The sequence below is a fragment of the Procambarus clarkii genome, chromosome 31, assembly GCF_040958095.1.
Source record: "Procambarus clarkii isolate CNS0578487 chromosome 31, FALCON_Pclarkii_2.0, whole genome shotgun sequence".
Taxonomy (NCBI): domain Eukaryota; kingdom Metazoa; phylum Arthropoda; class Malacostraca; order Decapoda; family Cambaridae; genus Procambarus; species Procambarus clarkii.
In genome coordinates, this window is record NC_091180.1 from 30,190,711 (window position 1) to 30,208,163 (window position 17,453).

General features: G+C 41.0%; 1 protein-coding gene across 1 annotated transcript in view; it reads left to right on the plus strand.

Moving 5' to 3' along the window:
• The first annotated feature begins 349 nt into the window (after nucleotides 1-349).
• nAChRalpha2 (nicotinic acetylcholine receptor alpha2) overlaps nucleotides 350-17,453 on the plus strand; it is a 343,741-nt gene continuing 326,637 nt past the window's right edge. The window contains exon 1 of the mRNA XM_069334668.1: nucleotides 350-829. Coding sequence (XP_069190769.1) covers nucleotides 602-829 — 228 coding nt within the window. The 5' untranslated portion in view covers nucleotides 350-601. The remainder of the gene's footprint in view (nucleotides 830-17,453) is intronic.

The window sequence follows — 17,453 nt, forward strand, 5'->3', positions numbered from 1 at the left end:
GGGCCAGCTGTGTGGACCTGCAGGTGGTGCAGCTGTGTGGTCCTGCAGGTGGGCCAGCTGTGTGGACCTGCAGGGGGTGCAGCTGTGTGGTCCTGTAGGTGGGCCAGCTGTGGGGACCTACAGGTGGGCCAGCTGTGTGAACCAGCTGTGTGGACCTGCAGGTGGGCCAGCTGTGTGGTCCTGTAGGTGGGCCAGCTGTGGGGACCTGCAGGTGGGCCAGCTGTGTGGACCTGCAGGTGGGCCAGCTGTGTGGACCTGCAGGTGGGCCAGCTGTGTGGACCTGCAGGTGGGCCAGCTGTATGGACCTGCAGGTGGGCCAGCTGAGGACCAGCTGGGCAGGACAGATGCGGGTGGCTTGGCTATGTGAGCTTCAGTGTCGGCCCGACCCTCGGCCCGGGCGCACGTCGTTCATGTGCTCCCGTGTTACCTAACCTTACCCTCACTTGATTATTTTTTTTCCTCGCGTGCCTACGGTCTATCCACGTCGCCCCCACGCCCCCAGGATCTAGTTAGTGCATTGCTGAACGCTCCAAAAATGTCCGTTGAGCCGTAGTGTTTACCGATAGGCAGTGCGCCTGCGCGCCACGCACGTGACTGTGATATGACCCGACCTGCCCTTTTCACCTACGCCCTACGCCCTGGTGTGGGTTGGGTGGTGATGTGGGCGGTGGTGACGACGCTGGCGCCCACGTGCCAGGCCAACCCGGACGCCAAGAGGCTCTACGATGATCTGCTCAGCTCCTATAACCGGCTCATTCGACCCGTCCAGAACAACACCGACAAGATTACTGTATGGATGAGGCTGCGTCTCTCTCAGCTCATTGACCTGGTGAGTACCCGCAGCTTATTCGTGTGTGAATACCCGCTTCTGTGTTCGTGTGAGGGGACCCGCTCCTTGGCCAAATGAATATCCATTATGTCTAGAGTACCCGCTCCTGGCTGCATTAAAGTACCCGTTCGGGGCAGCCCTCCACCTCCTAGGAAGGTGGAACTCACACAGGTTGAGGAGGACACGAGAAGTGACCCCTGCTGGTCGATAGTTCGGTGTGAGGCGAGAGAGAGCGAGCCTCCGTACTGAGCGTCACTCATAACGGAGGTGTGAGTGACGTGTTGCATGCTAATCTCCATCTGATGGGTCCGAAGATCAGCCCGAGCTGGTCTGGGACGCTGCCAATCAATCAAAATTTAATTATGTTATTATTTATTCACGTAAATTATTTCTAAATTAATTTTGGTGTTAATATCTTCATGCAACATTTATTGAATTTATTATATTGCTAGAGAGGAATCAATAAGAGTGCAAAGCATTAATTCACTATTCTCATCTTGATTGGCCCATCGGATTGTTGATTGTGAACGGATGTGTACAATCATTACAAACTAATGAGGACCTTGGTACTTGTTCATGCCTTCATGAAGGAATGAATGCTTTGCCCATCTTATAAATAATTCTACATGTATTTTTTTTTCACTAGATACATTATTATATACACATTACTATTTGTACAATATATACATTTTAGATAATACATAGCACAGTTAACCTTTATATATTGCTCTTATATTGTAATGTCTTATAAATGCAGTATGTAAATATATAGTACATATAATTTATTATATATGTTAATAAAATAAAATATATATAAAATGGACTACAAATTTGTTTAATCTGCACTGTAAGACAAAATGTCCGACTGTCTGACGAAGTATGGAAGAGAGATGCATGGGTCTACCCTCCCTTAAATTTACAAAGAAAATGGTGTGGGGCTTGGAACTGACACACGCTGTCGGGGGTAAGTCTAAGTTAAATGCTTTAAGAAATCATAGTCTGTAATCCCACTTTTCAATGAGATTTTCATGGTATTAAATCGGGTGTATGGTTTCCGTAGAGTTTATAGCAATCCTTTGTGAGCTATTGGAGTGGGACGGGTAGGTAATTATTAGAAAGCGCTAACCCATTACGACTACATAGCACTTGGAAGGGGTGAGGACAAGGATTTAGCGCCGGATGAAGGGAAAGAATTGTGCCCAACCACTTGGACGGTTGGGAATTGACTGCCGACCTGTCCAGAGTTAGAGGCTAGATGCTTTGGACTAGACTCGTCCAAATTTGCAGGTGGAATGGTCAAGGATATGGAACAAACATAGGCTGGTTGGGATAGGCCTAAGAGCCCAAAGAAATACGAACCTGTAACCATACCTCCATGGGCAATTTTCAGGAAATTTTAAACAAATAATGGAATCGGGGGTGTGACGTCCGTAGACTTTATCGACTACTTGGAAAATATTAACTGAGTATATTTTCTGAGACCCACACTGTAGAGTTTTGTTCATAACTGCATAATGGTTAATTTTGTGAGAGAATTGTTCAGCAAGGAGGCAGCCAGGACATAGTGGAGGATGACATAACTCCAGGGGATGAGGACGAGGGGGTCAAGGGGGAGACAGGTTGAAGGATGAGACTAGGGAGTACCTGGGGACCCCATCTATATAAATTAATGGAAAAACCTGCCTGTTCGAAGTTGTAGGAGGGAGAGTATTTAAAGGGGCGTGGAGGAAAATGGGTGAGATGGAATGAAAGTGGAGATGGAGACAGGAAAGAGGGAAAAAGAGGGAAAAAGAGGGAAGGGGGAAGAGGGGGAGGGGAAAGACACTGTCCCGGGAATCACCAGGTACCCTCCTAGTACATGTATACATAAAAATTCCTGTCTGTTCTAGGTTGGAGGCCAGAGGGAGAGAAGATGATAGAAAAAAAGATGGAAGGATGTGGGGAAATAGGGGTGAGAGGAAGAGGGTGAAAAGGTGAAACTGGAGGAAATTGGAGCGGGTAGAGGAAGGGGAGAGATGGGAAGGACACGAAAGGGAGGACGAGGGTGAAGGGAGAAATAGGATAGGGAAGATTAGGGCACATGGAAGGATGTAGAACGATAGGAATGGGCGAGTAAAGATGGATGGATCATAGAGATAAGATTCGATATTAATTTACATCATCTTCGGGAGCTGATCAAACATAGAGATTTAAACATCTAAGACACACAACAAATCGATAAAAAAAAAATTATAAGAGGGGTGTCTGTCTCTCTCTTTCTCTGTTCACCGTTCGAGGCAATATGCTTGCGGCTAGGCTCGAACTAAATTGACAAAAGGAATGGTCTGGGGTAAGGGATATACATAGGCTGGTTAGCGTCGCCAGAATTAAGACGTGAAGAGCGTGACGTGGTCACATTCAGACCCCCACGACCATTTTTGGGTCTGCCCGTCAGCTTTAAAGCTAAATATTTTCCAAACAAACTTTTTTAAACTAAATTTGTCTTATGGTAATATACATAATTATTCTCTGATCTTGGGAAATTAACATAAATTGCTTACTGTCAATAATTTGTCCATACTTGCATAAGAGGATTTTTAAACAGCCTTAAAGGTGTCTCAAGCAATGGATCTTTAACAGAGTAAGGGGTAACTATCCACTTTTTTTTTTAGTATTTCACACTTAGCTCTTCTCACTCTCACCCACTCACTAAGCAATTATTTTTTTATATGAGAGACACAGACAAATAGATAAAAAATACAACAGATAGCGTATGTTGTATCCTGAAGGTTGGCCTGTTGGTGATACTATAACTTTATGCCAATAGATGGCATATGCTGTGTCTTATGGCTGTTGTTGACCTTTGCCTCCTCTTGGTGCTTTCCAACAGATATATGGAATCAACTGATGTATTAACAATGCATTTACTTCAAACATTGATGTACAAATCCCATAGGTTATCATAAAGGTTTCTTATCCTGCTGGTATTAAAGTGGGGGATGGTGGGGAAGGACGAGGGGCAGGGGAGTGGGGGATGGTGGGGAAGGACGAGGGGCAGGGGAGTGGGGGATGGTGGGGAGGACGAGGGGCAGGGGAGTGGGGGATGGTGGGGAGGACGAGGGGCAGGGGAGTGGGCGATGGTGGGGGAGGACGAGGGGCAGGGGAGTGGGGGATGGTGGGGGAGGACGAGGGGCAGGGGAGTGGGGGATGGTGGGGGAGGACGAGGGGCAGGGGAGTGGGGGATGGTGGGGGAGGACGAGGGGCAGGGGAGTGGGGGATGGTGGGGGAGGACGAGGGGCAGGGGAGTGGGGGATGGTGGGGGAGGACGAGGGGCAGGGGAGTGGGGGATGGTGGGGGAGGACGAGGGGCAGGGGAGTGGGGGATGGTGGGGGAGGACGAGGGGCAGGGGAGTGGGGGATGGTGGGGAGGACGAGGGGCAGGGGAGTGGGGGATGGTGGGGGAGGACGAGGTTAATGATCTGGATACCGTACTGCATTAGAGTATCAAACATAGAAACAGAGAGAGAGAGAGAGAGAGAGAGAGAGAGAGAGAGAGAGAGAGAGAGAGAGAGAGAGAGAGAGAGAGAGAGAGAGAGAGAGAGAGAGAGAGAGAGAGAGAGAGAGAGAGAGAGAGAGAGAGAGAGAGAGAGAGAGAGAGAGAGAGAGAGAGAGAGAGAGAGAGAGAGAGAGAGAGAGAGAGAGAGAGAGAGAGAGAGAGAGAGAGAGAGAGAGAGAGAGAGAGAGAGAGAGAGAGAGAGAGAGAGAGAGAGAGAGAGTTGTAGTGAGAGATTCAGCTTCAAGTAATTTATCAAGTGGGATCCCATAGTAATCGGTTGATGTACAATGATTGATTCTGATGTTTGTGAAGACTCTGGATAAGCCGGAATTTGTACAAAGAAGAAGAAAAAGAGGATGAGAAATACCTACAAGTATGCAAACGAAAACTTTAAAAAATATGGAAAAAAAAAGTTTTAACGATAATACTAGAACTTTGGAATATTGCGATAACATTCATGAAGAGACTGTGAAGGCTAAAATACTGGGATAAATTAAAATTATTTAAGAATAAACTATAGAAGGGACACAGCAAACAACCGGCTCTCTACCTGTAATTACAAACCCAAACAGCCGCTCACGAACGGCAGGAGTGCCTAAGAGCCTCAGCGTGCCGGAATGAGAACAGAGTATACAACTCAATTCGCTTGTCTTAAGAGGAGCAACGATGCAGTGTGTATAGTGGCACACAGTTTTGTTGACACAATAACAGATAGCGGTTAGTGATTTATGTTTTCCTGATGAAGATCCCAGCCAAGAGTTGATGGAGAGCAGGTGGATCCCAGCCAAGAGTTGATGGAGAGCAGGTGGATCCCAGCCAAGAGTTGATGGAGAGCAGGTGGATCCCAGCCAAGAGTTGATGGAGAGCAGGTGGATCCCAGCCAAGAGTTGATGGAGAGCAGGTGGATCCCAGCCAAGAGTTGATAGGGAGCAGGTGGATCCCAGCCAAGAGTTGATGGATGGGAGGGAGTCAAATTGACTACGGGGCCGGAAAGTTGAGGGGATATGAGCAATGGAATAATAATGGAGATTGTGATAAGATGGATTTGAGATTCCCTTCGGAAAGAAGAGACAAAGAGAATGACACTCGGAAGGTTTTTCATACATATACATTTATATATTTGTTTACAAAACCTGATGAAAACGTTATTTAGTTTCTTATGAAAGATATGCATTTTTTTGGCTTTCACAACACTTTTCATGTAGAGAGCGTGTATATTTGACATATATGATTTTTCCTCCTGTGTATAGTGACACCCTGAGTCACCTTGTGTAGTGTGACGACTTCGGTCATCCTGTGTAAGGTAGGGGGGGGGAGACCAGCTGCATGGGTAACAGCTTCTCCTCCACACAGACTACCTGAGTCTGAGTCTTATAGTTTTACTACCTGAGTCGCCCAATGTTGTCTGATAAACTTACTACTCTATTACTATTAATATTAATAGTATTACTCATTTAGAATACATCAATTAGACTAGTTGATTTGTAATGTCAGTAGACCTTTCATAATAATCCTGAAGGAAAAAGTGACAAGGGAGCTAATTGGATATGATCGATGACATAATGCTTTCACACTCGCTGACGGAGTATAATGAGATCCTCTGCGTCAACACAACATTGACGACAGGCACCCAGAAGGGGCCAGGCCAGTAGACCAGGGCTCCTCGACCAGGGTCCTTCAACCAGGCCCCTCTCGACCAGACAAGAGAAAACTAACATTTCAGATCCCAAATAATTTGTCTCCTGTTATTAACACAATATATAATATATATTTTAAGACACTTAAAGATACTTTGTGTTCCAGATATTAATGTCATAAATTCAGGAAATTTAACTGCTAAAGGTGTGGAATTTCAACGTCTGTATTTGACTGTAATTAGAACGGAACTTTCTCTCACTTGCAAAAGATTTGACTCTGCCTGCCACTCTTCACCTCTGCACAGTGTTTAATATTTGACATCCTGTCGCTTTTTAGAAATGTCTCATTACTCAGTGTGGCCGTCAGTGCTTTAAGAAAAATGAGAGAAAAGGGAAAAGATATTTTCCTTTGAAAATGCTTTTTTTTCTGTCTCTGTCTGTCTCTCTCTGTCTCTGTCTGTCTCTGTCTCTCTCTGTCTGTCTCTGTCTGTCTGTCTGTCTGTCTGTCTCCCTCTCTGTCTCTCTGTCTGTCTGTCTGTCTCTCTCTCTCTCTCCGAGAGAGAGAGAGACAGAGAGAGAGAGACAGAGAGAGAGAATCAGTTTGGTGACATTTCATTGATTAAGAGGTTACTGTTAATGACATTACCGTTAATGACATGTGAAAGAAATGAATGAAATTAGGTACATATCATGTCGTAATTCGAATAAGGTTTATAAACACATCCACGGGAGCCTCGTTAAGGGTTCGAACCTATGCATTGAGGGTTTATTATTTGCATCAGCATAAGGTTTAAGCTAATTAAAACAAAATGATATCCCGTGCATAAAAGAATAAAAATAGGGGATAATTACTTCCCCTTTTATTCGGCTAGTCACTTTAATTGCTTATCCATTCAGAAACCTGGTCAGTGACCCGTTAATATATACTGAAAAAGTTATACTCAATTGTCCGTTGTTGTCGGAGGTCAATGACCCAGCGAGGCTCTCTTGCTAATGGGTGTAAAAAAAACTTTTGGCAGTGTCCAATAGTGTGTTTCATTACATGATCCTCGTTGAGTCTTAACGGCACTACGGGCTCACCATAGCCCGTGCTACTTGGAAATTTGTTCCAGGTAGCGAATCTTTAACAACAACAACCACCTCGTTGTGTGGGCTTGGGGAGCATCCAAGCTTTCAACCTAAACCTGTCTAATCTGTCTTAAGTTAGGTTAGGTTGAAATGTTAAATTCAAATCAATTTGAAAAGAAATATTGGAAAAGTAATTAAAATCACTCTGCCTCTTAGGCAAATCTGGTCATGCAAATTAGCCCAATTAGTCCGTACTGACTATTGGGTACGGCATATATATATATGTATATATATATATATATATATATATATATATATATATATATATATATATATATATATATATATATATATATATATATATATATATAAATAAATAATAAGTCGTACCTAGTAGCCAGAACGCACTTCTCGGCCTACTATGCAAGGCCCGATTTGCCTAATAGGCCGATTGATTCTTTATTTTAGATAAATTGTTTCCAATTAGTTTATTTGAATTATTATTGTTATATTAAGAACATAAATTATTGACTTAATTGTGTTAGTTTAGGTTAGGTTAAGATAGGTTAGGTTAGGTAGGGTTGGTTAGGTTCGGTCATATATCTACGTTAGTTTTAACTCCAATTTAAAAAAAAATAACTCGTACATAATGAAATGGATAGCTTTATCATTTCATAAGGAAAAAATATTGAAAAATATATAAATTTAGGAAAACTTGGCTTATTAGGCAAATCAGGCCTTGCATAGTAGGCCGAGTACGACGTTCTGCCTACTAGGTAGAAATATATATATATATATATATATATATATATATATATATATATATATATATGTCGTACCTAGTAGCCAGAATGCACTTCTCAGCCAACTATGCAAGGCCCGATTTGCCTAATAAGCCAAGTTTTCATGAATTAATATATTTTCTCTAATTTTTTGCTTATGAAATGATAAAGCTACCCATTTCGTTATGTATGAGGTCAATTTTTTTTTATTGGAGTTAAAATTGACGTAGATATATGACCGAACCTAACCAAGCCTACCTAACCTAACCTAACCTATCTTAATAGGTTAGGTTAGGTTAGGTAGCCGAAAAAGTTAGGTTAGGTTAGGTTAGGTAGGTTAGGTAGTCGAAAAACAATTAATTCATGAAAACTTGGCTTATTAGGCAAATTGGGCCTTGCATAGTAGGCTGAGAAGTGCGTTCTGGCTACTAGGTACGACATATATATATATATATATATATATATATATATATATATATATATATATATATATATATATATATATATATATATGTCGTACCTAGTAGCCAGAACTCACTTCTCAGCCTACTATTCAAGGCCCGATTTGCCTAATAAGCCAAGTTTTTCTGAATTAATATATTTACTATAATTTTTTTCTTATGAAATGATAAAGCAACCCTTTTCTCTATGTATGAGGTCATTTTTTTTTTATTGGAGTTAAAATTAACGTAGATATATGACCGAACCTAACCAACCCTACCTAACCTAACCTAACCTATATTTATAGGTAAGGTTAGGTTAGGTAGCCAAAAAAAGCTAGGTTAGGTTAGGTTAGGTAGGTTAGGTAGACGAAAAAACATTAATTCATGAAAACTTGGCTTATTAGGCAAATCGGGCCTTGAATAGTAGGCTGAGAAGTGCGTTCTGGCTGTTAGGTACGACATATATATATATATATATATATATATATATATATATATATATATATATATATATATATATATATATATATATATATATATATATATATATATATATATAATGTCGTACCTAATAGCCAGAACGCACTTCTCAGCCTACTATGCAAGGCCCGATTTGCCTAACAAGCCAAGTTTTCATGAATTAATGTTTTTTCGACTACCTAACCTACCTAACCTAACCTAACCTAGCTTTTTCGGCTACCTAACCTAACCTAACCTATAAAGATAGGTTAGCTTAGGTTAGGTAGGGTTGGTTAGGTTCGGTCATATATCTACGTTAATTTTAACTCCAATAAAAAAAAATTGACCTCATACATAATGAAATGGGTAGCTTTATCATTTCATAAGAAAAAAATTTGAGAAAATATATTAATTCAAGAAAACTTGGCTTATTAGGCAAATCGGGCCTTGCATAGTAGGCTGAGAAGTGCGTTCTGGCTACTAGGTACGACATATATATATATATATATATATATATATATATATATATATATATGTCGTACCTAGTAGCCAGAACGCACTTCTCAGCCTACTATGCAAGGCCAAATTTGCCTAATAAGCCAAGTTTTCATGAATTAATTGTTTTTCGACTACCTAACCTACCTAACCTAACCTAACCTAAATTTTCGGCTACCTAGCCGAATCTAACCTATAAAGATAGGTTAGGTTAGGTTAGGTAGGGTTGGTTAGGTTTGGTCATATATCTACGTTAATTTTAACTCCAATAAAAAAAATTTACCTCATATATAATGAAATGGGTAGCTTTATCATTTCATAAGAAAATAATTAGAGAAAATATAATAATTCAGGAAAACTTGGCTTATTAAGCAAATCTGGCCTTGCATAGTAGGCAGAGAAGTGCGTTCTGGCTACTAGGTACGACATATATATATATATATATATATATATATATATATATATATATATATATATATATATATATATATATATATATATATATATATATATTATATTCAAATATAAATTTTTACATAAATCTTTGTAGTGTAACTCCATAAGTTAGGGCAGTGATACTTTTTATTGATAATTAATGATAACTCATTAATGATAACTCATTAATGATCAGTGCTTGATTTTGGTGGTTGTAAACAGCTGATTAAAGAGAATGAAAGACATTGTCTTAATAACCATTTTAACTTCGGCTCGAGCCATGAGCACCAGTTACCATCTTTTCATTAGTAGTTATCTCGTTATCCTCCCCCGGCGGTACGTTGTTCGTGCGTAAACAGTCGTAAATGATGCTACGAACGCACCATAAATAGGGAGTTTTAAACGGCAGTAACATTTTGATATTATTATGAACTACAAGCAGCTTGCGAGAGACTTTTGGGGAGCAAGGGAGCCGGTCGGCCGAGCGGACAGCACGCTGGACTTGTGATCCTGTGGTCCCGGTTCGATCCCGGGCGCCGGCGAGAAACAATGGGCAGAGTTTCTTTCACCCTATGCCCCTGTTACCTAGCAGTAAAATAGGTTCCTGGGTATTAGTCAGCTGTCACGGACTGCTTCCTGGGGGTGGAGGTCTGGTCGAGGACCGGGCCGCGGGGACACTAAAAAAAAAAAAACGAAATCATCTCAAGATAACCTCAAGATAAGATAGCACTCGAGTCCTTGGAGAGAGAGAAAAAAGGTGACTAATAAAAATTGATATAGAAATGGAAAAACGCGTTTGGCTATTAATAGGTAATTGGCCTGTGTAAGGAATTTTTCACTGAAATTGTGCTTCCTCGAAATAATTTTTAACTTTTTTTGTAAATACATGTTTTAAACGTGTTAGGCGGTAACAATATCTGAAGGTTAGAATGTAAATATGTAATTAAATAATGCAGACTAAAGAATGAAGTAGTGAAGTAGTAGATCTTACCCCTGCCTAGGGGTAAGATCCATGTTCTGAGGATGTTAGTACTCGAGTAATTAAACCAAGTAATGCATTAGACGTTGAAAGGAAGGTGAGAAATAGTACAATTTTAACAGGTGTTGTAGTTCTTTGACATCAGATGAAAAGGTCTTTCAAACACCCACGCAGCTGATATTAAATATTCATGATAGAAGAAGGAAAAGGACAAAGGTCTTGCGAGAGAAGCTGCTAATCTGAATTATATTTCCATTTGTTGGGGAACAGGAAACCAGCGAGGCATTTCAATGTTTCCCTAAAACAAGGACTCACTTTCCCAGGATGCCGTCTACACGTTGCCTAATTCCCTTGTGGCTATTTACTGCAAGATTTATTTATTTATTTATTTATTTATTTATTTATTTATTTATTTATTTATTTATATACAAAAAGATACATTGGGATTGTGAGGATACATAATATAGTAATTACTATCTTGTAAAGCCACTAGTACGCGCAGCGTTTCGGGCAGGATTAACAAGCATCAAATGCAGGAAACGTTCCCATTAAGTCTCGCTCTTCATGTGAATCGAACTCTGGAACAATTGTGAGTCGACAGCATTAACCAGGGGGGTCAGTTGTGCCGAGAATGAGACCCACTTTAGAGGATGCATCAAGACGATAATACGGACGAAAGAGAGAGTTACAAGATGCTTGATAACGACGTCGGTTAAGTGGACACCGGATAGGAGATGGACAGGTTATTATCAGGAGAAATCGCTAAGATAATGTGACCAGAGGGCTCGTAGGAGGGATACAAGGATAGGATAGGAGATGAGACGGCGGACATTCTGTGGAACAGTGACCAGCCAATTCGAGTATCGATGATGAGAACGCTGACCCGCAGGATGCGAGGCCGTCGCTCTACCGACCAGCCCAAATTGCTAGACCAGGAGAAGAGTTTTGAGATGTAATGGCTTGGCCAGCCGGCGCCTCCGAGCAAGACTTTGTCAACACTTTGTATACGTGTTCTCATAATAAACGAGTCACTGCATTAAATCTCTCGGGGACATTAACATACTTTATCATTTCCCCAAGAAACTCCCGTGTCCTGGGGAAATGGTGCCTTGTGTTCTTGACTTAACTCATTCCTCCACCCAAAAAAATCAAGTATGTTCATTAGTGAATACTGCGCACGCTTTCCCTGCTGCCTGAGATATATATATATATATATATATAATATATATATATATATATATATATATATATATATATATATATATATATATATATATATATATATATATATATATGTGTGTGTGTGTGTGTGTGTATATCACGAAAGTAAACACGTGATTAAAAATGTGACAATGTCAGACCACGGAGGAAAAATGAAACAGGAATTTCCTTAAGTACTTTCGTATATTAATACATCTTCAGGAGTGAAGTCTGAAGGTCTTGGTGAAGTGAGGTGAAGTGATTGACAGGTGAAGTCAATGTCTGTCCGTGGTCTGACATTGTCATATATATATATATATATATATATATATATATATATATATATATATATATATATATATATATATATATTTGGGGGTATTTAAATACGACTGTATACAAGCGAGTTATTTTATATTTTTATATAATGCTGTGTGTTGAGAACACCCTTCCTAGAGCGGCCACACTTGGCCAACGTCCGCCTCTTGTAGTCTGGTCACTATAGAGGGGGGAGACACTCTAGGTTGAACTGTACACGCTGGCTCTCACGCCACTTATTCTGAGTCTGCTGTACATGCTTCTCACTCCCCCCTGTCTCATTCTGTCTGCTGTACATGCTTCTCACTCCCCCCTGTCTCATTCTGTCTGCTGTACATGCTTCTCACTCCCCCCTGTCTCATTCTGTCTGCTTTACATGCTTCCCACTCCATCCCTGCCTCATTCTGTCTGCTGTACATGCTTCTCACTCCCCCCTGTCTTGTTCTGTATGCTGTACATGCTTCCCATTCCATCCCTGCCTCATTCTGTCTGCTGTACATGCTCCTCACTCCCCCTGTCTCATTCTGTCTGCTGTACATGCTCCTCACTCCCCCTGTCTCATTCTGTCTGCTGTACATGCTCCTCACTCCCCCTGTCTCATTCTGTCTGCTGTACATGCTCCTCACTCCCCCTGTCTCATTCTGTCTGCTGTACATGCTCCTCACTCCCCCTGCCTCATTCTGTCTGCTGTACATGCTCCCCACAACACACCAGATCCACTCTTCTTTGACGCAGCGACACTTTGGTAATGGGAACGAGAGGACGCTGTCTGCCGCCACCTGCTCCGATGCTCCGAGCATGATAACACCCCACGCTCCTCCAGCCATCCCATGCTCACCAATGCTCCAATATACTATTCTTTGTTAAATCACACAGAAGTATTAAATCGCTCTATCAATAGATATCGTTATTTTGAGCTCGCGACGCAAGAAAAGGGGATACTAAACAAAAAAACATAAATTGGAAAGTGAAGAGAAGAAGAGAATCGATGATTAGGGTGAATGGGAAGAGATAGATGCAGGAGAAAGACGTTGAGAAAGTGTAGTAGACTTGAGACTTTTAGTTTAATTTCGCCAGAAAAAAATCTTCGAATAACAATTTGCATAATGTATTAAATGAGGAAAGGTGGGTGTGTATATTCTCATGGCGACGCGGGAGAGAAGTGGCGTATTTGGACAAAACTTGCACGGTTATGTGGGTGTATTTTTGCGCTGCTTTATTGACCTGTATGGCGCTAGATTAGATGTGTGTGTGTTTGTGCTGTATTTTTTGTTTGTGGCTGTGTGTGTGTGTGTATTCAACTCCCGCAAGCACAATTAGGTGAATATGACTAGGTGAATACACACACACACACATATATACACACACACACACACACACACACACACACACACACACACACACACACACACGCACACACACACAGAGGAAGCATCCCGCAGCAGCTGTCTATCTCCCAGGTACCCACCCACTGCGAGGTAACAGGGGCATCAGGGTGAAAGAAATTCAACCCATTTTGTTTCTGCCATCACCGGGAATCGAACCCGGACCTTAGGATTGCGAGTCCAGAGCGCTGTCCACTCAGCTATCAGGCACTCAGCTATGTGTGCGTGTGTGTGGGGCCCAAGAGCAGACATCTGGTTGTGTAGGAACAGTGAAATTAATATACGGACACACATTAATATACCCCACATATATAGGGGCCTGACGGCTGAGTGGACAGCGCTTCGGATTCGTAGTCCTTGGGTTCTGGGTTCGATCCCCGGTAGAGGCGGAAACAAATGGGCAGAGTGTCTTTGACCCTGAGGCTTCCGTTCACCTAGCAGTAAGTAGGTACCTGGGAGTTACACAGCTGCTACGGGCTGCTTCCTGGGGATGTATAACAAAAAGGAGGCCTGGTCGAGGACCGGGCCGCGGGGACGCTAAGCCCCGAAATCATCTCATGATAACCTCAAGATACACGCACGCACGCGCGCATGTCTACGACAGAAAAAGAACCACCAAGACCAGTCATGATAGCAACAAAAATCATTTCATGATAACAACTGTCCCAAACAAGTCCAATTATCAAGTTTTCTGGTTCGAAATGAGAAACAAAATATTGTTTAAAAATAAGAACATACTTAGAAAAGTAGGCTCGTATTTTTTATCTTCAAACTTTAAGGACTCCATTAAGTAAGACATTATGCCAGCGATGACCCTTAAGTGGAAACGTTTGGGCTCCTTATACCGTGGACAGAGAGCTGCGGAGCGGAAGTCTGAAGGGGAAAGAAAGGAAAGATGGAAAGGGTGAAACTACAGGGAAAGAGAACAGGCGAGAATGAGGGAAAAATCTGAAGAAAAGGAAAGGAGGAGAAAGGAACTATTTAAAGATAACATTCAGGAGACATTCAGGAGACAATGTGTTTAAGAGAGGCTGTGGAAGGGGTGACGGAGTCAATTAAGCCGGAGGGGGAGAAAGGAAAAGGAATGTGCGAGAAGAACTGAGAAAAGCAAGCGGCGTGTATAAGAAAGATAGAAAAGGTGAGATGTAAAACGGAAGAGTTATTGAAATAGGAACAGCAAAAATGAGGAAAAAAAAAACTGAAGATAAATGAGTGAGGGATAAGATATGAGGGATTTTGAGAGTGATTATATTAGAAAGTCAGAGTACGAAATATAGAGAATGAATCACTAAAACTTTGTTTATTTCCATATTAAAAAGAAAAACAAATGTGTTGCATAGTTCTTGATTCCTCATGTTGAAAGCGTTACATCTTACCGTACATTTGGGACATCTAATTTCATTGCATCTTAAAGTACATTGACACACTTATTTTCCTATTTTCATTAAGACAGTTTTGAACATTCCATCGTGACCTGCTGTCTTAAAAAAAATGATTCTAACATGCAAAATTGTATGCCTTCACCTCAACACTTTCCATATGCAGATTATGAAGAACGAATCAATCTCTTTCAAGATTGATTCGACTAATCAATCGACTAAGAGACTAATCAATCTCTTCTTCCCTCTGAGCAATACAACACGAGGGATTCTAATCATTCTCAGTGATTCATGTGAATGTGTGAATTTGGGCATTGAATGTTCCTTATACAATATCTTATGTTAGCAATTTCATCAGCCTTAAATGTCGCGTTAACTATGCAACAGCATTGCAGTCTAGAAACAAAAAATGCCAAAACGTTTCAATTATTTAGCTAAGCAGTTTTTTTAATGTTCTTAAGATCTTCCTTATAATCCCTGGAGTCTTATATGTTTCTACGGGTAATATATATCTCCAAGAGTCATGCAGACTCTCAAAGAGTCTTGCATGCTCCCAGGACTCTTACTGGTAATGCAGTTGGATTTGTTCTCGACCCATAATCGAGGATCCCGGGTTCGATTCCCGGAAGTAGTTTGGTGCGTTTTCTTTCATCTAATGAACCTGTTCACCTGGGGAGGCCTGGGGAGGATCAATAGGTTGACCTTGCTAAAGGAAGACACTCAATACAAAGCTAAATATACTCAGAAGTTTTATTTAATTTTATTATTAATATTAATAATAGTAATAATAACTAATAACAGTACTATTAAGTAATAATATCAGTAATATTATCTAATATTATCAGTAATATTAACTAAATATAACTAGTATTTAATATAACTAATATAACTTAATAATAACAGTAATTTTTACTAATAATAACTAGTAATATTAACAGTACTATTAACTAATAATAAGGGGTAAAAGGCCTTGTAATCATAGTGCAAGTCAACAGTCGCAGAAATAGTAATATTAGTACTAATAGTAACAGGAATTAAGATTGAATTTATAATCCCTCTTTATTAATGTATGTGTTTATATTTACTCTAATTCAAGGAAATATTATTCATTAAGAGGCGCCGTATTTATAATAGACTTAGATTAAAGAAAACATATTGTGCCTTATTCAGCTATTTTATTATCTATATTATATTATATTATATTATTATCTAATAATTGCTAATCAATACGAGATGTAAAATCAGTTGAAAAACTTAATCAGTTTGAGGTTATTAAATATTTTATGAGCAGGGAAAAGCTATAAATTGTCGCTCCGAGGAATGGTACTGTCCTTTTTTACTGTCTCTTCATGTCCTGGAGATGCCGACGAGATTCGTCGACTGTCGATTTCGACAGTTACGACACGCTCAATCACCTAACAGGTTGTTAGGATGAGAGAATTGTGAGGCACGTGGGTGAGAAATCTAAGGAACAGCGAAGGTCTCGCCTCATGCAGGTCGGCGTTCAATTCCTAACCGTTCATAAGTGGTTGGGCATTCCTTTCCCCGTCCCATCCCAAATCCTTATCCTGACCCACTTCCCAGTGCTATATAGTCATAATGGCTTGGTGCTTTCTCCTGAGTTATCTTCCTTTCCCCTTTCAATAGACATATAAGAAAGCATATAGTTTACATCTGGATGACCATGTGGTCACCATTTGGTCCGGGAGACATCTCCCGTCACGCAGGGTGCAATTGCGCCTCCACAGATCTCCAGTATCATCTTTTGAGACTGGTAATGGCTCAAAAGGGCCACCACTTACGGGCTATTCATGCCCGTGCCACCTCTTGGGTGGCTTAATCTTCATCAATCATCAATCATCAATCTTAGATCTGGATCAGTGCAGATGTTACCACTGCCAGGCGTATGGTCATAGTTACAAGTTCCTGATGAAATGAAGCATTGTGAGGGAGCATGAAATTTGTGACTATGTAAGAAAGTTCACAAAAGTTTCATACTACAGTTCCAGTAAGCTGTGACCTTCCTTAGCGAGCTTGAAAGCTTCATAAACCTAAATTCTCACGCACTAGCAAGACTTTATTTGTAGGAAAGCAAATATATAATATTTATGCTATGGAATAAATAAACGAAATTATGAAAAAACTGAATTTTTTCAACTGTCCCTTTACCCAAAACAGTTCAAGAATTTAATTCTGTTCTCGCTTCAGTTTTCTCGGAATAATAAAGAGTTTTTCCAAGTTAAAAAGCATTTTTTTTTTTGGCTAAAACTTTGTATGGAAACGGTTATCTCTGCCCTTACAGCTCTGCCCTTACAGCTCTGCCCTTACAGCGATCATCCTGGCTCTCTGCGCTTATACTGTTAGCACGACGGCCCAGCGGGGAGGAGGTAAGTAGCGAGGAGGGGGGGGGGTAGGGATTATGTAGGAATGGTGAGGGAGGGAGGGAGGGAGGGGGAGGAAGGAAGGGTGATGGTAGGTAAGGGAAGAGGAGAAGAGAGCATATGGGTGCG